This window comes from Microcaecilia unicolor, chromosome 2, assembly GCF_901765095.1.
Source record: "Microcaecilia unicolor chromosome 2, aMicUni1.1, whole genome shotgun sequence".
Classification (NCBI taxonomy): Eukaryota; Metazoa; Chordata; class Amphibia; order Gymnophiona; family Siphonopidae; genus Microcaecilia; species Microcaecilia unicolor.
This window is the reverse complement of record NC_044032.1, coordinates 261,645,862-261,670,795: the sequence shown is the minus strand read 5'-3', so window position 1 is coordinate 261,670,795 and position 24,934 is coordinate 261,645,862. Positions and strand designations below refer to the sequence as shown.

General features: G+C 45.9%; 1 protein-coding gene across 5 annotated transcripts in view; it reads right to left on the bottom strand.

The window, feature by feature from the left end:
* The window catches only part of ATP2B3 (ATPase plasma membrane Ca2+ transporting 3), a 241,941-nt gene that overhangs the window by 166,924 nt on the left and 50,083 nt on the right, over positions 1-24,934 (bottom strand). For 4 of the 5 annotated variants that reach the window (XM_030194059.1, XM_030194061.1, XM_030194058.1 and 1 more), the window contains exons 2-4: positions 13,021-13,215; positions 8,113-8,370; positions 7,647-7,772 (exon numbers count right to left, since the gene is read on the bottom strand). In XM_030194059.1, the coding sequence (XP_030049919.1) occupies positions 7,647-7,772; positions 8,113-8,370; positions 13,021-13,215 (579 nt within the window). Of the gene's footprint in view, positions 1-7,646; positions 7,773-8,112; positions 8,371-12,987; positions 13,216-24,934 lie in introns of all 5 variants that reach the window. The other variant, XM_030194063.1, reaches the window with a different exon arrangement.

Sequence of the window (24,934 nt, the reverse complement as noted above, 5' to 3'; positions counted from 1 at the left end):
GCTTTCCCACTCATGGCAGGCTCAATGCGGTAGGCAATGGAGGGTTAAGTGACTTGCCCAGAGTCACAAGGAGCTGCCTGTGCTGGGAATCAAACTCAGTTCCTCAGTTCCCCAGGACCAAAGTCCACCACCCTAACCACTAGGCCACTCCTCCATCGTGGGTGGAACCTGGGTATCGGGCACACACGTCTAGAATCTCCCCCTGGGTGTCACACACAACTTGCATATTGAGTGAGTGGAATGCTTTCCTGTTCTAATAAGTGGTCTCTTGTGCCCGGGGGGGGAGGGGGGGGGTCTGAGTGCGACATGTGTGCAGTCAATGGCGCCTATGACTGAGGGGAAGCGAGCTACGTAATAGAAGTCAGCCATGTTGGTCTGCAGGGCCTAGGGGGTGGTGGGGAAGGTGATATACTCAGATGTATAGGTAACGAAGGCATCAAGAAACTGGGTGAGGCAGTTAGAAATGGAAGCCTGGGTGAGACCCGTGTTCACGGATAGGACAGACTGGAAACTCATTGCTTTAGAAACCATGACTGACTTGAATTTAAATTTTAGAATTGTTACTCATCTCTTCCAAATGAGAGCTCAGGGCAAGATACAATGAATAAACTGACATGTGCTGCATATGCAGACGATGTGTCAGTTTATTTGCTCTCTGAAGAATTGTGTTTCAATGTCTTTAGTGAATTTATATGCTAGAGATTCCAGTTGAACTTGTTGAACTATGAGAAATGCAAAACATTTTGGACTGAAACAATAAATTATGGACCTGATTTATCCAATTAACAGCAGCTATTATCTGAATAAATGGCTTAGCCATGGCTATTTGTGGATATTCAGGGGCACTAACTGGATAGTGCCACTGAATACAGACCTCTTTGGCATTATCCGGATAGCACCTCTGAACATTCTTACAGACCCCCTTGGCATTATCCTGATAGTGTCTCTGATCATTCTTATAGACCCCCTTGGCATTATCTGGATAGCATCTCTGAATATTCTTACAGTCCTCCTTGGCATTATCCGGATAGTGTGATCATTCTTACAGACCCCCTTGGCATTATCCGGATAGCATCTCTGAATATTCTTACAGACCCCCTTGGCATTATCCAGATAGCATCTCTGAATATTCTTATAGTCCTCCTTGGCATTATCCGGATAGCACCTCTGAATATTCTTACAGTCCTCCTTGGCATTATCCGGATAGCACCTCTGAACATTCTTACAGACCCCCTTGGCATTATCCGGATAGTGTGATCATTCTTACAGACCCCCTTGGCATTATCCGGATAGCATCTCTGAATATTCTTACAGACCCCCTTGGCATTATTCGGATAGCACCTCTGAATATTCTTACAGACCCCCTTGGCATTATCTGGATAGCACCTCTGAATATTCTTACAGTCCTCCTTGGCATTATCCGGATAGCACCTCTGAATATTTTTACAGACCCCCTTGGCATTATCCGGATAGCGTCTCTGATTATTCTTACAGACCAACTTGGCATTATCCGGATAGCATCTCTGAATATTCTTACAGTCCTCCTTGGCATTATCCGGATAGCACCTCTGAATATTCTTACAGTCCTCCTTGGCATTATCCGGATAGCACCTCTGAATATTTTTACAGACCCCCTTGGCATTATCCGGATAGCATCTCTGATTATTCTTACAGACCAACAGCATTATCCGGATAGCATCTCTGAATATTCTTACAGTCCTCCTTGGCATTATCTGGCTAGCACCTCTGAATATTCTTAAAGACCCTTTAGGCATTATCTGAATTGCGTCTCTGAATATTCTTACAGACTTCCTTGCCACTATCCAGATAGTGACAGGGCAGTTTGTGGGCAGAGAAAGCGCAGAGTTGGAATTTATCCGGAGGGGGCAATATTCAGCCTGCTTCTGGATCATTATACAGATAAGGTTAGGTCAGAAAAAAGCTGTCTTATCTTTAATTAGATAGCTATCCAGATAACGGTCTCAATATTTATTTGTAACTTAATATACTTCCTTAACTGTTGAACAGAGCAAGGCGGTTTACAAAATTCTAAAATATCAAAAGAAAAAGGAAAAGGAACTACAATAAACTGATAGAACGGATAATACACACATTCATGAAGAAACCAAGTACAATAAAACACATTATAACAAGTAACACCTATCTGCTGTATCTCTCAGGTACCAGAAGCCCAAAGTACCCACCTCAGTCGCTAGTGAAAGCTTCTTTGAAAAACCATGCTTTTAGCAGAGATTTAAACTTCTTAATATTAAGTTTGCCACACACAGACAAGTGTACTGTTCCAAAGATGGGGAACAGCAAAGAAAAAAGCAGCCTGACAGGTTGACTCTAATTGTGCAAGATGTAGTCCAGGTAAAAGACCCACACAGATGAATGAGGAATTGTTAATGAGGATAGGTAAGGTGGTGTGCCTTGATAAAAGGCCCTGAAACCTAATAACAGTGCCTTCAATTTAATTTGTTAAAAAAATATCTAGATAGGGGTGGCGCTTGCTGCTCTATTTCCATATTATCTTCTACGATTTGCCATCCTTTTAGTCAGAAAATACTCAGAAGACATAGGGGCCCTTTTAGTAAAGTGCTTTAGGCAGTTAACATGCAAATTAGCATGCGCTATTAACACAGGGCACAGTAACTATTGCCATTTCAGGATGAGGCGGTAAGTACATCCGCGCTCACTGCAAACAGATTTCAGTGTGGGAAGTATAGAAGACATGTTGGACATGTCTCCAACAACTACCACACAGCCTTCGCATTTACTGCATGTTAATTTTTGTTGTTAAAGGGGCGCTTTTACTAAACTGTATTATTTATTCAGAACATTTATACCCCGCTTTATACCACTGAGCGCAGCCTCAAAGCGGCTTACAAAGAACTGAAGAAACAATTACAATGTCAGTAGAGAGGAAGGCACAGAGGAAGAAGGGAGGGGAAGAAAGAGAAAAAATAGAGAATAAGATGAATGGCAACAAAAAGAATTTAAAGATGGTCCGCAAGTGCTAATGTGTGCTTAATGCAGGAAAAAAAGACCTACCTCAAAACACATTAAAGTGTTTTGTAATATTTGCCTCTTAGTGCATGCAAATCACATGCTATTTAATTTTTTTAGAAATTTGGAGAGAGGGTTGTGTCAAGAGCGGGGAAATGGGCATGGAAGAATTATCCAGTTAGCGCATTCTGATTAACCCATGCTCAGTGGTTAACGCAAACAATGTGGGAGAACTTAGGAGGTGGTAAGTGCTCCCGTATTATTTTTTTTCAAGTCCTGAAGCTCAAGAAAGAAATGCCAAAAAAAAAGAGAGAGAAAAAAGCCTTAATATACAGCTGCGGTAAATCTGGGCTTATCGCATGGAAAAGCCCCATATTAGCATATGTTAAGCCTAGATGTTGCTGCAGGTCAGGAAAAGGGCCCCAAAATGGGATAAGTGCAAAAACTTACCGCAGTAGAGTGAAGAGGCCCCATAGTTTTTAAACAGTGTGCCGAAAGTGATATGGAGCAGAGGCGTACCAAGGGCAGGGCAATGGGTGTGGCCTGCCCTGGGTGCAGGCAGCAAGGACAGGGGCAGCCCGACCATTAGGCCACCTGAGGCGGGGGCCTCAGGTGACAATCTACAGGAGTGGCATTTCGGGGAGCGGCTTTGCGGCATTTTACCTCATCACGGTGACGATCCAAATCCGGCAGCGATTCCCATACACTGCCCTGCTGTCGCCAGCACCTGCCTCTTCCCTTTAGTGCGGCCGCCTCTCTGAAGTAACTTCCTATTTCGTCAGAGGCTTAGGCAGCCACAATAAAGGGAAGAGGTGAGTACCGGCGGCGGCATGGCAGGGTATGGGAATTGCTGGCGCTGCTGGGTTTGGAACTTCACTATGACGAGGTAAAATGCCCAGGGGGAGCAGCATGCAAGGGGGTTCACTGAGCAGTCACACGGCTGCCACTTCTGATGTCAACTTCCTGTTTTGGCGAAGGGGGACTGGCAGAGTCGACAGTCGTGCGACTGCTCAGCGCACTCCCTTGTTTGGAGGAGAGAGGATAAGGGGGGGGGGGTGCTCTGCCCTGGGTGGCAACCAAGCTAGGTACGCCACTGATATGGGGGAGGCATTAAGATTCCTCTATGATCCCTGAATATCACTGAATATAAGAAATGAGCTTGGTTAGTATTTCATGGAAACTTTAGGTGAGACAGAATTCAAAGTATGGAAATGCCAATAACAAAGACTAGCCAAGGCCAAGTTGTGTTGGTGGTATAGAAACTATGAAGTATTTCCCGACAGAATGGCCATTTTCAGAGTACAGGAGAATGTGCTGCATCTCCTAAAATTTCTCGTAACAAAACTGCCAGACATAGGCTCAGGTGCTGTACAGCCTGTTTAATTTCAATGACAAAACCCACTTTGGTTAATAAATGCTATTTGGTGTATCGTTATGGAATGTGAGATGTTTCCTATCCTTTAAGCAAAGTATCAGAACATAGCGTGGCAATGCAAATAGTAGAGAGTATTAAGTCATTTACAACAAAGAAACTGAAACAATGGGGAAAGGTTATGGAAAGAAATTACAGTGTTATGAAAACGCTTTCATTTTTCTTTCACTATCGTATGCAAGGGTTTAGGTGCCCCGGTCAAATTGTATGCCGACACAACCTCCACATCTCAAGATAAACATTAACATGTCAAGTTAAACGTTAACAAACAAAAGGGAACATAGGCGGTCGGTGGCCCAACTGTTTGGGGAGGCTAAAGGGGGCGGGGTTAGGGGGTGGGTCCAGGGGTGGAGCTTAAATCCATAATTGTCTGATAACACACAGAAAAAATAAATAAATAAAAATAAAAGTCACAATTAATACTTTTTATTAAATTTAGATATTAGATATGTATCATATGTCAAAGAATAAAGTGGTTGCTCAAAGCATATTCTAAGCACAATCGCTCAACTGCAAAACACTATGTACAACTTTGTGCAAAAACACACTCAGAACTTACTGTACCATAAATATTACACTGGGCAGAACCTAATACACCAATATACCACCCATACGGAAAATGCAGACCGTCAACAATATGAAACAAGGGATCATATCATCACAATTCTCATGTAGAGCCACAAAACACCCTAATTCATGTTTAATGTGGGATAAAATGCCATAAATAAGTAAATAAATATAAACTTTTAATGTTGAGCACCTGATTCTCAAAGTGGACATATTCCAAACACTATAATGAAAATAAAATGATCTTTTCTACCTTTGTTGTCTGGTTGTCCGATTCTGCTGCTATCTGTTCTCAGTGCAGGTCAGGAAGTCATCCTCGTTAAATAACCCAGCCAACCCCCCTCCCCCTGCTCTCCCAGCAGTAAGGTAAACAAACCATAAACCAATTTCTACAATTGGTTACACAAGGTTAGAGGGCTTTCACTGCAGCTCCTGCTGTGAGGATGGAGGTAAATCAACAATTTAAACCTCTCAGAGCACAGCAGGGGAGGCTTAGCCTGTCCAAGCCTCTTATACCGGGCGCCTAAGACAGGGAAGAAAAGTCTATACTTCAAAAAAACAAAATAATAATAAAGAAAACTTCACAATTACAAAGACACAAGGATATAACCAGGAACTGTACTTTTAAAACATCAAAAAAGTGGAGAAAAAGACCTCAGTGAAAACATACAGTATCCTGGGATCTTAAATCACTCTTCTCTAGGAAAACTCACCACCACAGACCATACAAAACTCCAGTCAGTGTGCATTCAATAGTCAGTACGTCAAAAATTTGAAATAGTCAGTATTTAGAGCCCATAACATGTCCATCGTGTCATACAATTGTATTTACCTAACTGAAGGCCTAACGAGTCAACCAACTTTTTGGGTCTTAACAACAGCTTTAAAAAAAAGAGTAAATAATCTACTGGATGGGTGTACCAACTATTGTACATTACATTCCCCATTCACTTTTTATCACTGTCAATGTTAAAATGAAATAAATATTCATTTTGCATTACAAATTGCAGAAAGATATCGCGTTCAACTTTGTACCCTACAGAATCTTCTCTTCATTTAGGGGCCCTTTTGCGAGCGGCGGTAAGCCCAACATGGGCTTTCTGCACGCCAATCAAAAACTACCGCCGGCCCAACATGAATGCCGGCGGTAGTTCCACCCCCAGCTCACGGCATTTCCAGTGCTAACGGAAGTATTTGAAAAATATTTCCCCAGGGGGTTACCCGGCTGCAATCGGGCAGTGCTCCTCACTGCCTGTTTACCACTGGGTTAGCAAGGGAGCCCCTACAGTTACCTCAGTGGGTGGCGGTAAGTGCTCCCCCCCCCCCCCCCCCCCGCATGGACACACAGTAAGTTCAATCGTCCCACATGGCCATTTTGTTTTTCAGTCTTTTTACCTGCTGTGGTAAAATGGGCCTCAGCACAGTGCCCTTTTTACCGCAGCTTAGTAAAAGGGCCCCTTAGAGGTTCATTGAAACACACAGTTGCTTACAACTGTAATTATGTATATTTGATTAATTTATTTTTTTTTAATATTTATTTATTGTTGAAATAGGAAACAACCTTGAGGGAACAAAAGATCAACAAAATTCACATATTATTAAGAGAAACAATATTTCCTCCACAATATCAACCCCTTCCCCCCACCCTACCATCCCCCAAATAAACCCCCAGTCACAAAACTGTGTGGTGATTTAGCCATTCAAGATTCGGCTCCTGGCCACTGGCAGCATCAAAGTATCCCAAAAGGGAGTCCATAATCGAAGATATTTATTTGATTAATTAAAAAAAATAATTTCACGTTAGGTTTTTATACTCGTTCCGACCGATATTCAGCCCACAGGAGGCAGGCTGGCTAAATCCCCCAGTCGGCGCTGAACCTGGACATTCAATGCTGGCCTGTTTCCGGTGATCGGCATGGAATATCCAGGTTATTTTGGCCGGCTTACACTTAACTAGCCAAGCCGGTATTCAGCGCTGGCCGGTTAAGTTTATAGCGGCCAAAGATAGGACTGCTATTTAGGCAGTCCCAGTGGCGATCCTAGCCAGCATGACACCCGGGGCGGATCGCCGATGCGCCCCCCCAGGCGAAATGACACCCCCCCCGGGTGCACGCCATTGGGGGGGGGGGGTGCCGCGGCGCGCGCCTCTCAGCTGAGTTCGCTAACTTCGCTGCAGCTCCCTCTACCCCGGCCAGAACAGGAAGTAACCTGTTCTGGGACAGAGGGAGCTGCAGCGAAGTTAGCGAACTCAGCTGACAGGTGCGCGCCGCTGCACCCCCCAGCGGCGTGCACCCGGGGCATACTGCCCCCACCGCCCCCCCCTTGGTACGCCACTGGGCGGTCCGATTTGGCCGCTAAACTTAGCCAGCAAAGTGCTGAATATTTGTGGTTAGCTGGTTATATTGCGCATTACAGCTGGTTAGCCACTGTGCGTAAGTATTAACATTCAGCAGAGATAACCGGCTATATTGCGCAGAATCTTAGCACTTAGCTGGCTAAGTGCTATTTAACAGGCCAGAAGCTGTTCCTGGCTGGTTAAATAGCGCTGAGTATTGGTTGGATTGTATCCTTATTAATTAAATACAAGAAATTTCTCTCTCACAGACAAATTTCCTCTGTGGACCACAATCGCATTCACCTGAAAGTAACATCGGGTCTTTTTCCACAGACTTGCGCACATGGTCTGACTCTCCTGTTAGTGAGCTCTCATCAAGCTTGAGGTCATTTCCCTGGATCAGAACTCCATCTGCAGGTAGCAGGTCACCTGGCCAGTATCAGAGAGGAAAGGCAAAGTCAAGAAATAGCTAGCTCCCTCCTCCGTAACTCTTAAGCGATCGTATGTCAAATTCAAAAGCCATGACTTGAAATTCTTCAGCGCACGCTTCAGTAAATATCATTTCATAGATAAAGAAACTGCTGCGGAAAGAGAGAGAGAGAGCAGATGGATGACAAGCTAAGACAATATGACAGATACAGAAAGGGTTGGGGGCTATGGAAAGACAGAGGACTGCAGAAAATGCAGAAGCGGTGTAGAAAGTAAGAATTACAAGAGCAATATTCAAGGTCAGGCCTCTGCCCCTACTGTACCCTTAGCAGTAACTCACCATATTTTATCTGCGCGATGTCTCCTACAAGGAGATCCGCCACTGGAATCTGGATGACTTGTGCATTGCGGATGACGCAAAAACGCTGCTCCTGTTCGATGCGACTCTGGAGACCACGGAACTGCTTCTCTTTGCTCCAGTCATTGAAGGCTGTGACCAGTACCACACACACCACTGACAGCAGGATAGCAGCTCCTTCTATCCAGCCAGCTTCTGCCTCCCCATCGTCCTCTGTCCCTGATGACAGCTTGCCACAAGCTGCATCCAAAGAGGGAAGGGTAAAGTAAACAGGATAAGATAAAATTATAGTGATTACACTGGATGACTATAAGACTCTGGTCCTTCATATATATTCTATGCTTTCAACATGCAGACTGGTCCTTGAGACATCTTCTCCATCTGAACGATATGTTAGACTTCTTTTTCTACTATTATCTCAGGTTCTGCTGTTTCTTCCTGCTCATTGGGCTACCAGCTCTATTGCAACTGGCCTCTGCTAGGATAATGGTGCCATAAGTCTTTATTTTGAGATTCCTGAAAAATGTTCTCCTCTTTTTTCACCTCTTTCCCCACCCGTCAAGCCAGTCCAGGGACCACGGTTCCCTCAAGCTTGGGTTTTGGTCAGTAGGTGTCACTATTGTGCGATGGCTGGGACTCTGCCCTTCAGTGTGCCCCTGCAGCATCTCTATCCCTAATTTGGTCAGGAAACAGAGGGCTGACCTTGAGAAATGAACCTGGGTCTCTTGCAGGCCACAGCACTAAGGGCGTCCTTTTACTAAGCTACAGTAAAAGGGGGCCTGTGCTAGCATCAGCGCATGCTTTTGATACACGCTGAAACCCTCTTTTACCGCAGTGGGTAAAAGGCTGTCTTTTCTTTTTTAAGAAAAGAAATGGCTGTGCGGTAAGTGAAAACACTCACCGCATAGCCATTTGGGGGGGGAGCCCATATTGCCACCCACTGAGATGGTGGTAGGGGTTCCTGAGCTAACCGGGTGGTAATGGGAACTGCCCGATTATCACCGGGTAAGCCCCAGTGCTACAAAATTAGAAGATTTTTTGTAGCGCCGGAAATAGTGCGCACTGGGGATGGGAACTACCGCTGGGCTCCTGCAGTAGCCCGGCGGTACTTCCAGATTGCCGAGCACCAACCCTTTAGTAAATGGGCCCCTAAGCTAGCCAAACAATTTCTTTAGCAGAGGCCCATTATTTCAAGGAGGACTCTGGGGTTCATGTATGAGAGGGAGTAGTGGAAGAAAGGGAAATCTTCACATTCCATTGCTCCAGTTGCATGCCTGCAGCACAGCCCTTTTCAGCTTCTACAACATGAATTAGGAACTTCCTCCAATCTCTTTTTTTATTCTACATCACAGAATCTTATGGACTCCTCAAAAAATGAAGGTTGCAGGTCTGTCGAAAGATAGCTTATGTTGGTCATGTAATGAGCATCAAGGTACTCTTCTCCATTTAATTTTTGAATGCCATTGTACCAATTTATTTTGGATCAAAGCATGGCAAGTTATTTCATCCATATTCAACTTCACTGAAATTATGACTCCTAAAAAGATTATCTTTGGTTCATTGACATTAGACCATTCTTTAGATGTTCACAAATCTATACTTTTTGGCACATTGATAGCAATTACCCTTAAATACGTACTATCTAGTTGGAAGGATAATTCACAACTTAATATACATTTTTGATGGAATAATGTCTTACAAATTCATAGATATTGTACAGCCAATACTGGTAATTTTCAGATGTCTAATCATAAAATTTGGTTAGCTTTACAACAATTTTTGGAGTCAAATCCAACTAACTAGCCACCTGAGCATAATATCTAAGTCCCTTTTTTTTTTATTCACTTCTCTCTTTTTTTTTTTTTTTTACCTACTATTCATATAATTTCCATCAAAGTTCATATCAATTTCATCTGTATATTTCTTGAGATTGTGAATTCATTCAATTCAAACTTTTGAACTACTATAACATTATTCAATTTTTACCTAGTTTCATCATCGATACATTTATAAGAACTGTCTGTTATCATAAAGTTTCTCTTACGGAATAGAAGTTATAAAGCATTATTATTTTGTATTGTATTTGGATGTTTGTTTCCCTTAAAAATGTAATAAAATTTTACTTCAACAGACCATGGGAGGCAGCCTGGCTAACTCCCGCGGTCAGCGGTGAGGCCGAATATTCAGTGCCGGGCCGATTCCGGTGACCAGCACTGAATATCCATTTTATTTTTGGCTGGTTTAAACTTCTTAACTAGCCAAGTCAATATTCAGCGTTGGTCAGTTAAGTTTATAGTGGCCAAAGATAGGCCCTGCTATAACATTTGCGAGTAGCAAGCTATATTGCGCGATATAGTCAGTTATCCGCTAAATTCTGACTGCGAAAATTCAGCGGGAGATAATCAACTAGGTCCCGCTGAATATTCTTGGATAGCCAGTTAAGTGCTATTTAACCAGCCAGGAAACATTTCTGGCCAGTTAAATAGTGCTGCATATCGGCCGGTAGATTCATAAACCAACTCCCTGATGGCTGGAGATGAGTTTGCACACTAGTTTCTATGTGTTTCCTTCAGATAATTAAAGGATGACTGGACTATACATATTTGGGGTAATTCTCAAAAGGCTGCCTAAAGTTAAGCGCCAGGACAAAGTTCGAATTCTATAATGGCAGCTGTGTGTGCAACTGCTGTAATAGAATTCTAGCATAAATCTGCATTGAGGTGGCTAATGCCAGCTGAATGGCTGGTGTAAATGCTTGCGCCTAACTGTAGGCAGTTAAGCATGTAAATGCTAATATTCTAGAACCTGTGCGTGTAACTGCCTGACACACCTCTGACCTAACCATGTCCCTCCCACATCCACGCCCACTTGAAGTTGCGTGCTCTGGATGTGGTGCAACTGCTAATTGGTTTCAATTAGCAGCAATTAAGGCCAATTATCTTATACACTTGACTATAAATCGAAAAGTTTCGGCCCAAAAATCACTTTAAAAAACTGGAGTCATCTTATGTACAGGTAACACCCGTAGAAGGTAAGCAAATTAGCAGTAATCCCCCCCCCCCGCCCCCCTGTCGGCAGCATGAGCGGTATCACAAACACCCCACTCGCCCACCCACCCACTGTGTACCTTCAAATCTCAACGATCTTGCATACAACACTGACACTGCAGCAGTACACCGCCTGAAGTCTGTTCCAGAGTGCACCCTTTGACCTGTCCCGCCCCAGCGGAAACAGGAAGTTGAGTCAGAGGGTGTGCTCTGGCGCAGACCTCGGGCAGTTTACTGCTGTATACAAGAGAGTTGAGATTCAAGGTACATGGCGACGGCGAAAGCGTGGGGCAGCAAAGACGGCATGATAGGTTTTGCTGATGGTGGGAGCGTGGGGCAGCAGAGACAGCACGATACGGTTTGCGTGGGGCAGCAAAGAGAGGGCATGTTGGCTCTGTGTTTGAAGGGCAGCAGAGCGGGCATGCTGGATCTATGTGCTGGGGTGTGAGTGAAGCAGGGAGAAGTCTATGTGTGTGTGTTTAAGTGTCTGGGTGTGTGCATGTCAGGGAGAAAGACCTGTTGGCTGGGGGGGGGGGGGGGGGGGGGGAGGTGTCAAATTTGGGTCTGTGTGTGGCCTCAACTTATACCCGGGTCACACCAATTCTGGCCATTTTTACTGCCAAAACTGCTCTCGAATTATACACGGGATTGACTTATAGTCAGGTATATGTGGTGCTCATTAACACCAATTTTCATCTCATTATTAAGGGGTCCTTTTACTAAGATGTGGTAAAAAGTGGCCTGTGGTAGTGTGGGCACGTGTTTTTGGATGGGAAAAAGGCTTTTTAATGGGAGCAGTAAATGGCCATGCGCTAAAATTAAAAGTAGCACGCGGCTATTTACTGCCTGAGCCCTTACCGCCACCCATTGACCTAGCAGTAAGGGCTCACGCACTACACATGAAGTACTCATGCAGCACATGCCAAAGTGGTCTCACTGCCAATTATCGCTAGGAACGCCCCCTGCAGTAGAAAATAAAAAAATATTTTCTACCGTGGGAAACAGCGTGCGCCAACTTCGAAATTACCATTGGGTGGTTGCACTAACCAGAGGCGTAGCTACATGGGGCCACGGGAGCACGGGTCCCCGTAGATTTGGCCCTGCCCCCCCTCCGCCGCCAACCCCTTCGACCTCCCCTCCCACCGCCAACCCTCCCCAACCGCCACCGCCATCGGGTACCTTTGCTGGCGGGGGTCCCCAACCCCTGCCAGCCGACTATCTGCAAGGGCAGGCATCTGTTTCTGTGAGCCTGACGTCCTGCACGTTGACGTCAGACTCACAGAAACAGAAGCCTGCCCTTGCAGATCAGCAACGCGGCCGCGCTGGAGAAGAGGACTTCGGCTGGTGGGGGTTGGGGACCTCCACCAGCAAAGGTACCCAACAGCGGCGGCGGGGGAGGGTTGGCGGTGGCGGGAAGAGGAGGTCGAAAGGGTTGGCGCTGGGGGGGGGGGTCAAAGGTGGTGGTGGCATCGGGAAGGTCAAAATTGGTGGGGTGGGGGGTCCGCAGCACTGGGGGGCCTAAAATGTGCCCCCTCCCCTCGGGCTCTGGACCCCCCTCCCGCCGAAGACTGGCTACGCCCCTGGCACTAACTGGGCGATAGTGTCAATTTGGCATGTGCTACACGCACGGTAGCCCTACCACTTCTTTGTAAAAGGACTCCTTAATTAAGTTACGAATGCAAATGACCTTATTCTATACCTTGTGCGCACAAATTTCCACGTTAGTCGCAAATTTGGGCATGCAGCTTTCTAGAATTAGAGGGCTTCTGTATTTTCCCAGCATTCTTTGCAGAAAACGGTATGTGGGAACCCTCATTCCCTGCAGGCATGGCTACAGACCTACCATTGCTTTCTTCTGGTGGTGCATAGAAGGAAAGTCCCAGGGATATGAAGGCAGCGATGTCCAGTATGATAAGGGTCACATCCTGCAGAGCTTCCCATACTAAGTGCAGGAATGTTTTGGGTTTCTTTGGTGGGATGAAGTTCATGCCATAGATCTGCTTCCTCTTCTCAAAATCCGCTATGTTCTCCAACAGGCCTTAAAAGAGAAAACAAAGGAAGGGAAGACCATGAAGAACAAAAAGCAAAAGGGAAGAAAACAAAGAAAGAACAAAAGGAGAAACAGAGAAAATAAGAGAAGAGAGGAAAAAAATATAAGTTGGCATTAAAATGCACCACTGATTCAGGCTCTGTATAAGTCAGATAGGGACATGCTTTCATTTTTAATGAAATAAGAAATCTCAACAAAAGTTCCTGTTTTGCATCGTGATCCAAAAAAAAGGAGGCAAACAAGTCTGCACAAGATTTAGTCTAAAAAAACATAAAGGCCAAATAAATGGTGGTGTAGTTAGAAAACCTCTTTATTCTTTGTTAATATAAACTTAAGAACAAAAATTGCAGTTACAGAAGATCACTTCTAGGGACTGAGAAGCTTCTGGCCTTAGATTGACCATGAATGAGTTTTCGGAGCTCTCTTAAGAGTGTTTCGGAGTTTTTTCCATGATGTTTTGAGATACGTCCTTTGGTTTGTTTGTTTGTTTGCAGTTCCTTGAGGGCCCCTTTTACAAAGTAGCAGTAAGCCCAACATGGGCTTACCGCTTGGTAAAAAGATGTACCGCCGGGCTACCACAGCAGCACAGGGATAGTTCCCACCCCAGGGCGCACCATATCCGGTGCTACAAAAATATTTTTAGCACCATGTATGCCCAGCTGAGTTAGCGCAAGAGCCCTTACCGCCATCCATTGGCTCCCCCAAAAATGGCCACGCGGCTAGTATTTTACTTGCCACAGTGGCCATTTCCTGAAAAAAAGAAAGACCTACCTTTTACCCGCTACAGTAAAAGGGGGCCTCGGTGCACGTCAAAAACACATGCCAACGCCAGTGCAGCCTCCTTTTGCCGCAGCTTGGTAAAAGGGGCCCTGAGTGACCAGTGAGTCTCTACAACATTTTCAGAAGTGAGCTCCTGATGCAGGCAGAACACTGAAACCCCTGGGGATAGAGATAAGAAGAGAACAGTATGAAGATAAGCAGTGGAAACTGGTCTATTGTAATTGCAATCCTTGTTTTCAGGTTTGTGTCAATGAAGAATAAAGATTTTTTTTATTTTGAGCATCTATTTATTCTTCTGGGGTTTTTAAACTTTCATTGTTATTTAATTTCCAATAATGCAACAAATAGAACAAAAACAGCTCGTTTTTTGAGACTATTTTTTATTGTTTCATTTTGAAAACAAAAGCCATTTGAATAGACTGTTAGCAGACCCTCTCTTTCTGAGGAAACTGAAGAGGACTGAATATTAACAATGGGTGAAACTTGTGAGACTAAAAGCCTGATTTTGAACAGGTTGTCCAGGAAGGAAAAGAGAAGTCTAAGACTGTATTTCACAATTAGCTCTTTTGTAAAATAATGTTAAGGGTTCAGGAAATATGCATGTAAGTGCCGGAAAGTGCAGTGGGATTAGCCATTTTATGAAGGAACGAGTTCGAAAAACAGCAACATCACTCGGGGTTTTGAACATGCAAGTGCCTGTACTTTCACATGTAAGGTGAGGTGACAATTTTGCAACCTACATGTGTAAGTGCTGAATTTTACAGAATTGGAAGGGGTAATTTGCTACAGATAGCCAAATGTTAGGCATGCAAAGTATGATTAACAAAATTTCATCAGTAGTATCGTCTATATTGCATTTACACAACCATCATGACCATGGTTAGGGTGGTGGACTTTGGTCTTGGGGAACTGAGGAACTGAGTTTGATTCCCACTTCAGGCACAGGCAGCTCCTTGTGACTCTGGGCAAGTCACTTAACCCTCCATTGCCCCGTGTAAGCCGCATTGAGCCTGCCATGAGTGGGAAAGTGCGGGGTACAAATGTAACAAAAAAAAAAATAATTTGCTAGATGTGCCATCTTTTCATATGATACTGCTTAAGGAGAATAAAGCATCTATATTTTATGTTGCAGGACATAAAATATGGAATGATTTACCAGCAAAAATTTGGTCTCTGAGGAACTTGAAAGAATTTAAAGTTGTATTAAAGACCTTTTTGTGTCATCAGGCCTTTAATCTGAAAATATGAGTTTGATAAAGAGACTTCATGATGTTTTAAATTAAAGTGATACCTGGACATTTTCTCATTTTTTAAAAAATTAGTTTGTATGTTTTGTCTCATACTTTTTAAATTGTGTAAATTGATTTGTAATCCACCTAGAATCGTCAAGATAGTGTGGAATAGAAAATTTGAAAATAAATAAATAATGGCAACTGTATTTATTAGGTGCAAACATTTAAGCTAGTCAAACGGCTGATGGAAATGCTCATGTCGAACTGCAGGCACTTAGGTGCGTAGCTGAAAGTATTCAATAACCTGTGTGCACAACACATCTATATATATAAAAGGCAACCCCAACGTTCTGAAGCCTCCACGGAAGTTGAGGCGCCCGAGATATCCGGTGTGCCCTGGAGTGTCTGCACTGCCCTCGTGTCAAAACGTCATGACGTCGAGGGCGGAGCTATAACACTCGAGGCCCGAAACCGAAACGCCACAGGCACGGCCACGGAGGCGCAGCAAACAAAAAAACCCCAAAACCCTACCCACACACAGCGACGCCAACACCGAACAAGGCAAGTAGCTCGGAGGGAGGGGGCCCCTTGCTAGCGCCCGTTTCATTGCCCTCAGAAACGGGCATTTATTCCTAGTAAGAACATAAGAGTAGCCATACTGGGTCAAACCAATGGTCCATCTAGCCCAGTATCCTGCTTCCAACAGTGGCCAATCCAGGTCACAAGTACCTGACAGAAACCCAATTAGTAGCAACATTCCATGCCACCAATCCCATGGAAAGCAGTGGCTTCCCCCATGCCCATCTCAATAATAGACTATGGATTTTCCCTCCAGGAACTTGTCCAAAACTTTTTAAAACCCAGATACACTAACTGCTGTTACCTTATCCTCCAGCAATGAGTTCCAGAGCTTAACTATTCGTTAAGTGAAAAAATATTTCCTCCTAAGTATTTCCAAGTAATTTCATTGAGTGTCCTCTAGTCTTTGTACTTTTTCAAAGAGTAACAATGATTCACTTCTACCCATTCTACACCACTCAGGATTTTGTAAACCTCAATCATATCTCCCCACATCCATTTATTTTCCAAGCTGAAGAGCCCTAACCTCTTTAGACTTTCCTCATATGAGAGGAGTTCCATCCCCTTTATCATTTTGGTCGCTCTTCTTCGATCCTTTTCTAATTCCGCTATATCTTTTTTGAGATATGGCGACCAGAACTGAACGCAATACTCAAGGTGAGGTCACACCATGGAGCGATACAGAGGCATTGTAGTATTCTCAATCTTATTTTGCATCCCTCTCCTAATAATTCCTAGCATCCTGTTTGCTTTTTTGGCTGCTGCCGCACACTGAGCAGAAGTTTACAGCGTATTATCTACAATGACACCTAGATCTTTTTCTTGGGTGCTGACCCCCAGGGTGAACCCTGACATGCCCATGCCTCACCCTGATCCATGCCCACCCTCCCCCACTGCAGCTGCATACTATGGATTTTGCACACATATTTTATAGAATACTGACTAAGGGCAGTTATGTGCGTAACAGCTAATTAGTGTCAACTAGCACCAATTGCATCCAATTAGTCTGTCACATTATGTGCACAACTGACCTTAGGCGCATACTTTTGCACGTTAAGCACGTCATGCACGCAAGTTTATAGGATGAGGGGGTAGATATCCAGAGGAAGTCAATTAGAAAGTCAAACGAGAAAGCACTAACTTTTACGTTTCTGAGCCGGTTTTAAACCCTAGAGAGGTCTCATTCCACCTCAATACTCCTGCCAACCCCAGGTCCAGATGTGCAACTAGGTGAAAAGCACACCTGCCTTGGAGAAGATGTAAATATTAATGTTCTTACAGTGCATGTGTATTGCTGTTTCAAATCCAGAAGTGCATGCTTGCTTTTCAGGTCAGCTCGCACCACACCTACAACACGACCCTTTCGAGACTGTGCCTTCTGCAAATACACTCCGGTAAGTAGCAACTTTACCACAACAGCTACTTAGATGCATAAGGTATTTCCTAGGGATGTTGTCATTGACTGATAGTGGTGTACACTGTTCTTAAAGAGTGTGCACCATTTCCTGACATTGTCTGTCAGGGCTGGTGTTAGACAGAGCCGCTGAGAGACACAGATGGCCTCAGCCACCCCCTCAGGATGCAGTTGCAGTTGCCGCCTCTCCCTCGCTCGCTCATTTGTTCGGGCCACCCCTGCCTTCATACGTGTAGCCAGACTTGAAAGATTGGGGGGGGGGGGGGAGGCTGGAGCAAACGTGTGGGGGGGCACATTTTGTCCCACCTCCCTGCCCCCCTGCCGCAACTCCACATACCTTGGCTGGCAGGGGTCCCCAAACCCCGCCAGCAGAAGCCTTCCTCCAGTGCTGTTCTCCGCCTGATCAGTGCTTTCCCTCATAGTAACATAGTAGGTGACGGCAGAAAAAGACCTGCATGGTCCATCCAGTCTGCCCACATGCTCAATTTCCAAGCATGCGTGACGTGAGGGAAAGCACTGAGCAGGGCAGGCAATGCGGCGGAGAACAGCGCTGGAGGAAAGCTTCTGCTGGCGGGGCTTGGGAATCCCCGCCAGCCAAACCAGGGCCCCAAATCCAATTTGGAATCTGTCTGCTCTTCCCAGGCCTCTGAGGGGGGCCTGACACCTTTCTCCTGCTCCCGTCGGGACCCAGGTGATTGTGCTAATGCGATCATCCGGTTCCCATCAGGAGCAGGAGAGAAACAGACCCTGGCGCCAGGCCTCCTTTGGAGGCCAGGCCAGGGGGAATCTTGCCCCCTCCCCTCTCGGTGGCCCTGGTGTTAGACATTCAGGGGCCCAGGGCAGAAACTGAGGAAGGGGCCCCAAAGCTAGACTTCAGCCTATGCCTTCTTCAGCATGTTGCAGGTTTGGGGGCTCCCTGTAGTATGGGGGCCCAGGGCAATCGCCTTGTTTGCCACCCCCTAACAGCAGTCTTTTCTCCATGGCAATTGAGTGATATTATCATCGGAGCCCTTAGCGTGGCTGGTGGGGATTGGGGACCACTGCCAGCTGAAGCGTTTGTCCAGCGCTGGTCTCTGCCATATTGCCCGCCCTGCTCTTCCTCTCACATTGCATGCATGCTCTTTTTAGTGAAACTGAGCATGTACGCAATGTGAGGGGAACAGCAGGGCGGGCAATGCGGCGGAGACCAGCACTAGACAAATGCTTCAGCTGGCAGGGGTCTCCAACCCCCGCCAGCCAAGCCAGGGGCCCCAGAGCCAATAAGGGGGGCCAGGCCCCCCGTAGCTATGCCACTGTTATAGAATTGTTCAGCTCTAGTCACAACTTGTGCGCAGGAATTTACACCTGATTTCAGCTGGTATAAATCCTCACTCCCAAAGCTGAATGCAGATCCTGGTGCTAAGTCCTATTCTATAAAGGGAACCCATCCCAGAACATCCTTGATAGAAAGAAAGGCCCGAGAGCTTGTCTCGACGGGCCCAGTTAAACGAGGGCTGGGCCTGTTTGGGAAGGTTCTGGGCAGGAAGGAGAGAGTGCATGGGTGGGGGTGGGGGGGGGGGGGCTAGTGTTCTCGGCCAAAGGGCTCAGGAGCTGAAGGATTGGTTGGATTAAAAGAAGCCAGCCAGCCCTTGAGCCCGATTCTTGCTTCCGATTGGAGGAGAGGTGGCCTGGGGCGGGGCAGTGGGGAGGGAATAAAGGCCGGGCTTCCTCCGAGGCTCAGGGTGTTTCCTGATCCTCGGAGGCGACTTTGCCCTCCCTCCCGCCCTCACATTTAATTGAGGGAGCGAGGCTTCCTTTGTTGTGTTGTAGAATTCTGTTTTTCAGGTGAATGGCGTTGGATTTGTCGCAGCATGGGGATGAGCCAGGGCATTAAAGGCGGGTCGGGTGACCCGGAATAAACGTGTGGAGGTCCACAAAGGCCATGGCTCTTGGCCAGGGCTCTTGCTGTTAGAGCGGAGCCGGGAAGAGGAAGAGTTGCGGTGACAGCAGGAAATGGAAGTTTCTGCTTTGCTATCAAGATGAGCGGCGGAGGGGGGCAGCTGTCGATGTTATGCTTTGACAACTGTAGCTTGGGGGGGGGGGGGGTTATCCTTTACTGATGTTAATTGAAAGTTTTAAATTGTTAATAAATCAAGCTGTGGCCTATGGTTATCCCACAATTGTGTGCAGAAGAGTTATTGATTGATGAAGTATTGGGGGGGGGGGGGGAAGCAAAGTGGGAGGGGGAGGGGCATGCCTGGTCGAACGGGTCCCTGCTCCAAGGCAGTGGCGTTCCTAGGCTGGCTGACACCCGGGGTGGATGCGCCCCCCCCCCCCCGGCGAAATTACACCCCCCTTGGGTGCAGCTCGACACCTCCCCGGTGAAATTACACCCCGGGTGCAGCGCGACCCCCCGGGTGTATTTTTAGCTGCTGGGGGGGGGGGGGTGCCGCGTGCCTGTCGGCTCCGAGTCCGCTCGTTCCCTGCTGCTCCCTCTGCCCCGGAACAGGAAATAACCTGTTCTGCGCAGAGGGAGCAGCAGGGAGGGAACGAGCAGACTCGGCCAACAGACGCGCGGCACCCCCCCCCCCAGCGGCGTGCACCCGGGGCGGAACGCCCCCACTGCCCCCCCTTGGTACGCCACTGCTCCAAGGGTTATATTATCCAGCACAGATTTTTTTTCATGCCAAATTTTTAGCACCGTTTACAGAATCCAGCCCAGTGTCCTTAATCTGTAGTGTGCTCCAGATTTCAATTTGCCTTGGAGATTTGTCTTTCCTCTTTTCCACATTTAACTATAGTATCCATGATCTGTTGTCGGTCTCTAGCGGAAGTAGTTTATTGTGCAAACTGTCCAGGGCAAGAGATAAATTAGCAGATTATCCATATACAGCAGCGATCTGATCTCTGAGTCATTAAATGTTAATCCTGGAGAGATCACTGATGTAGATGATACAGGGGGGGTTGTTCCTGCCTGAAACTGACTAGGTTTATTTTTAGCTTGCACCGTAGAGGGATGAGGAAAGAGACCATCAAACACTTCTGTGCCCCAAAATCCCTTGTTATGACCCGTAACAGCATGCAGAGCAATGGCAGAGAAAGGTGCACACCTGGGCTGCATGCATTAACCCTTGCTGTGTGGACGTGATGTCTGGAAATTTCATTTTGGCTTACTTTCCTTCGTGTCTAATTTGCACCCCCAACTCCCACCTAAACAATTCAGTCTAGTGCAAATCCTCCCAAACTGTGGGTCAGGACTCCAAATCGGGTCACAAAGCTTGCCTTTGTGGTCACAACCTAGGTGGGCTCTCCATAGGTGTATCATTATGCTGCACCTCCGGGGGGGGGGGGGGGGGAGGAGGAAGGGGGGACAATAGCGTCACAGCCACAGAAAAGATTGGGAAGCACTGGTCTAGAGATACCACTGACCAGAAGCTGGTGGAAGGCAAAAGACTGGTTCCATAGGGTTCATTCCTATCAGCATCTACTTATTTTTCTGTCCCCTGTCCCTCAATTTTTCCCCGCACCGGTGCCTGTGCATCAGCTGCTCAGTCTCACATGGTGCCACTGACGATTTCCTTCTCAATGTCTGAGCGATTTCCGTGCACACATCAGTTCTCCCCTCCCCACTCCCTCCAGGTTCTCTGGAATGATTACATGAGAGGTGGTTATTTTTAGCACTGAGGAGGATGGGGGGGGGGGGGGGGGACCTTTCCAGGGGTGACCATCCCCTGGGAAGCCATTGCTGCTGCTTTCTGCCAGTGCTCTGTTTAATTATCCGACCCCTGGCAGAAAAATAAAATCCTGCAGGTAGTGAATAAGAATAGTAAAAAATGATCCCTTCCACTCCTCCAGACAGAGCGAGTAGTGTGGCCTCAGCAGTGAGAGGTTTTGCTCTTTGATCGAGCTCTCTGGAAAGGATGAAGGGCAAGGGGGAGGGAGGGGACTGTCATCCGTCATGTGTCCTTGGTGCTCACATTAAGCCCTGATGTATGGAAGAGCCAGGACAGGGAACAGGGAGTTAAAGGCAAGTGAGAAACCTGCTCACGCTGACAGACACTGTACAGACAGTCATAAATGCTATGTAAATGCTTATAACCAGTGCAGTGGTTTTTGCTTTCTCCTTTATTTTTCCAGCTCAGTCGGAACCAGTGTTCAGACTACCCAGAGATCTTGCTGCTGTTTTAATAGACCCTCCTTACTGGTCTCTGCAGCTGGGAGCCCTGCACCACACACTTTTTCAGATACTATGTGATATGGGTTCTAATTTGGCCACCATTGCCCCTTAATGGCAGCCATGATTACCTCTCTGCAGGGCCTATGAATTTAACATTCAAATCATCCCCACCCTCAGCTGACCCAGAGAGCAGAATAACTTGTAACATAGTATATGATGGCAGATAAAGACCTGTGGTCCATCCAGTCTGCCCAACAAGATACTTTATATGTATACCTGAGTTTGATTTGTCCTTGCCTTTCTCAGGGCACAGACCGTAGAAGTCTGCCCAGTACTGTTCTTGTACTAAGTTCTGAAGCTAACATCGAAGCCCCTTAAAATTACACTCCAGCCCATCCCTATTCAGTCACGATCAGGGCATAGACCGTAGAAGTCTGCCCAGCTCCCGTTTTGTTTCCCAATTACCGGCGGCGTCACCCAATCTCTTCTGTACAATATCTGAACCACAGACTTTCCCTATGGCACTCCCACTAAGCCAGCCCTCTTTCTGTCACCTTGAAAGTATTACCTTCACTATGTATGTACACATTGCCTTGCCAATAAAGTTTCTTGAGTTGAAGTCTTGATATTAGTTCCCAGTCGCCGTAGGATCCATAGTTGTCTTAGGCAACTGCCTAGTCTTGATTAATCATTGGGCCAGCCCTGGGTATAAGTATTATGGTGAGCATTAGCAATAAATTTGAGCAATTGAGATCATACTCCACATGCCCTTGCTTAGAAGTGAGGTTCATTACAGTCACATTATGCATTGGTTGCCGATGGGTGCCAGAATTTTATTTAAATTGTAATGCTTTCTTTATAAAGCCTGGTTCCATCTTAATTTTATGGACATTTTAAGTTAGCAATAAATAATAGAGATAATAGGATGGGAAATGATGATTTTTTTTTTCTTTTCCCTCTCCTAGGGGTATAACAAGGCTGAAATGTTTTGAATATTTGCTATCTTTCCAGGCAACCAAGTTTGGGAAAGAAATTTCAAATATAATTAAGTCATCTGGTTCTTATTGTAGGCCATTGGCATAACCTCTGAGGGTGCTTCATTATCCCCCCCCCCCCCCCCTCCTCCTCAGTATTCAGAAAAGCTTACCAAAAAGTCTAAGGAGAAATAATTTGTGTTGCATTTAGCAGAGCTGGTGGTTGGGAGGCAGAGATAGTGCTGGGCAGACTTATACGGTCTGTGCCAGAGCCGGTGGTGGGAGGTGGGGATAGTGCTAGGCAGACTTATACGGTCTGTGCCAGAGCTGATGGTAGAAGGCGGGGCTGGTGGTTGGGAGGCGGGGATAGTGCTGGGCAGACTTGTACGGTCTGTGCCCTGAAAATGACAGTTACAAATCAAGGTAAGATACAGTATACACAAAAAGTAGCACATATGAGTTTGTCTTGTTGGGCAGACTGGATGGACCGTGCAGGTCTTTTTCTGCTGTCATCTACTATGTTACTATGTTAGATAACATGTGGAGATACTGTGGCAGTGTCTCCAGTTCAGGGCCCAAACCCTACCTCTTGAACAGCCCCAGTTTCTCTCGCAGTCCTTTTCCTCCCCTCCCCCATCCAGCCCCCTCTTTCCTGATGAGAATAAGCTGTGTGGGGACAGTGGTATGAACACTGGCCTCTGCTAATAGCTCCAAGCACCAGCCTTTTGCCAGTGAGCCTGCATTTGCTCATAGTCCTCCTTCAGCTTCTCACAAACAAAAAGACTGCAGGGGCATTGCCAGATTTGAAATGCTGGTGCCCGTAGGCAGGACCAGAGGCTGATGGGCTGATACTTAGCACTCTGGCACTATAGGGAACAGCATCGGGAAATACTGCAAGAACAGCGCAGAAAAAAAAACTTCCCAATGCTTAACACTAATAGCATGCAAATTATATGCACACTGTTAGCGTTCAGCATTGGAAAGTTAAGTGGGAGGAAGGTGCCTGGTGCATGAGCACAAGAGCTGTGTGGTAAGCACAGCTGTTGTGCACGTGATCAGTCAGAACCAGAGGCTGGAGACAATGATAGGGATGGTATCACCAGGCAAATATTTAAAAAGGCTAACTTGAAGACCAATACACAGAGGTGCGAAAAATCACACAGAAAAAAATTATCTACTGTCACTTCCCACTTGTCCTATACCATCTTATTTTAAAACTTCAGCATCACTCTTCCCCCACTCCCCATGAAGTGTGTACACCTTTTTGATGCTGCTTTTAACTCCTAACCCTTACTCACTTGTTCAGTACCTTTATTTTATCATCCCCACCTTAGTAATTCCCTTATCTCTTATTTGTCCTGTTTGTCTGTCCTAATTAGATTGTAAGCTCTGTGAGCAGGGACTGTCTCTTCATGTTCAAGTGTATAGCGCTGCATACGTCTAGTAGCGCTATAGAAATGATAAGTAGTAGTACAGGTTAGAACATAAGAGTAGCCATACTGGGTCAGACCAATGGTACATCTAGCCCAGTATCCTGTTTCCAAACAGTGGCCAAGCCAGGTCATAAGTACCTGGCAGAAACCTAAATAGTAGCAACACTCCATGCTACCAATCCCAAGGCAAGTAGTGGCTTCCCCATGTCTGTCTCAATAGCAGACTATGGGCTTTTCCTCCAGTAACTTTTCCAAACCTTTTTAAAGATCAGTTATGCTAACCGCTGTTGTTGCCACATTCTCCAGCAATGAGTTCCAAAGCTTAACTATTCGTTGGGCGAAAAAATATTTCCTCCTATTAGTTTTAAAATTATTTCCAGGTAACTTTGTTGAGTCTCACCTAGTCTTTGGAATAGCAAAGAGGTGCTGACTGTCTAGCAGCGACAAAAGAAAAAAACAGAAAGCAGACACTGGAGGTCCAAACAGTTCCTTTATTCGTACAGACCCGACTTGGCCACATTTCGCCAATTAAGGGTGCATCAGGGGAGGTAATATAAAACGGCTAGCCAGGGACATAAAAAGGCTTAGCCTGGATAGCACAACTGATCATCCAAGATGACTTCAGCAGTGGTTCCTTCACAGAAGTGGAACAGCAGCTTCAATCCTCTGTATGTTTGGACCTCCAGTGCCTGCTTTCTGTTTTTTTCTTTTCACCTAGTCTTTGTACTTTTCGAAAGAGTAAAAAATATAGACCTCAATCAAATTCCCTCTCAGCCATCTCTTTTCCAAGCTGAAGAGCCCTAACTTCTTTAGCCTTTCCTCTAACAAGAGGAGTTCCATCCCCTTTATCATTCTAGTTGCTCTTTGAACCTTTTCTAATTCTGCTATATCTTTTTTGAGATATGGCGACCAGAACTGAACACAATACTCAAGGTGAGGTTGCAGCATGGTGAGATACAGAGACATTATAGTATTCTCAGACTTATTCACCATGCCTTTCTTAATAAGCATCCTGTTTGCTTTTTTTGGCCAACGCTGCACACTGGACAGAAGATTTCAGCATATTACTTACAGCGACACCTAGATCTAGGTAGACCATCAGGTAACTATGATTTGGGTTATTCTTCACAATGTGCATA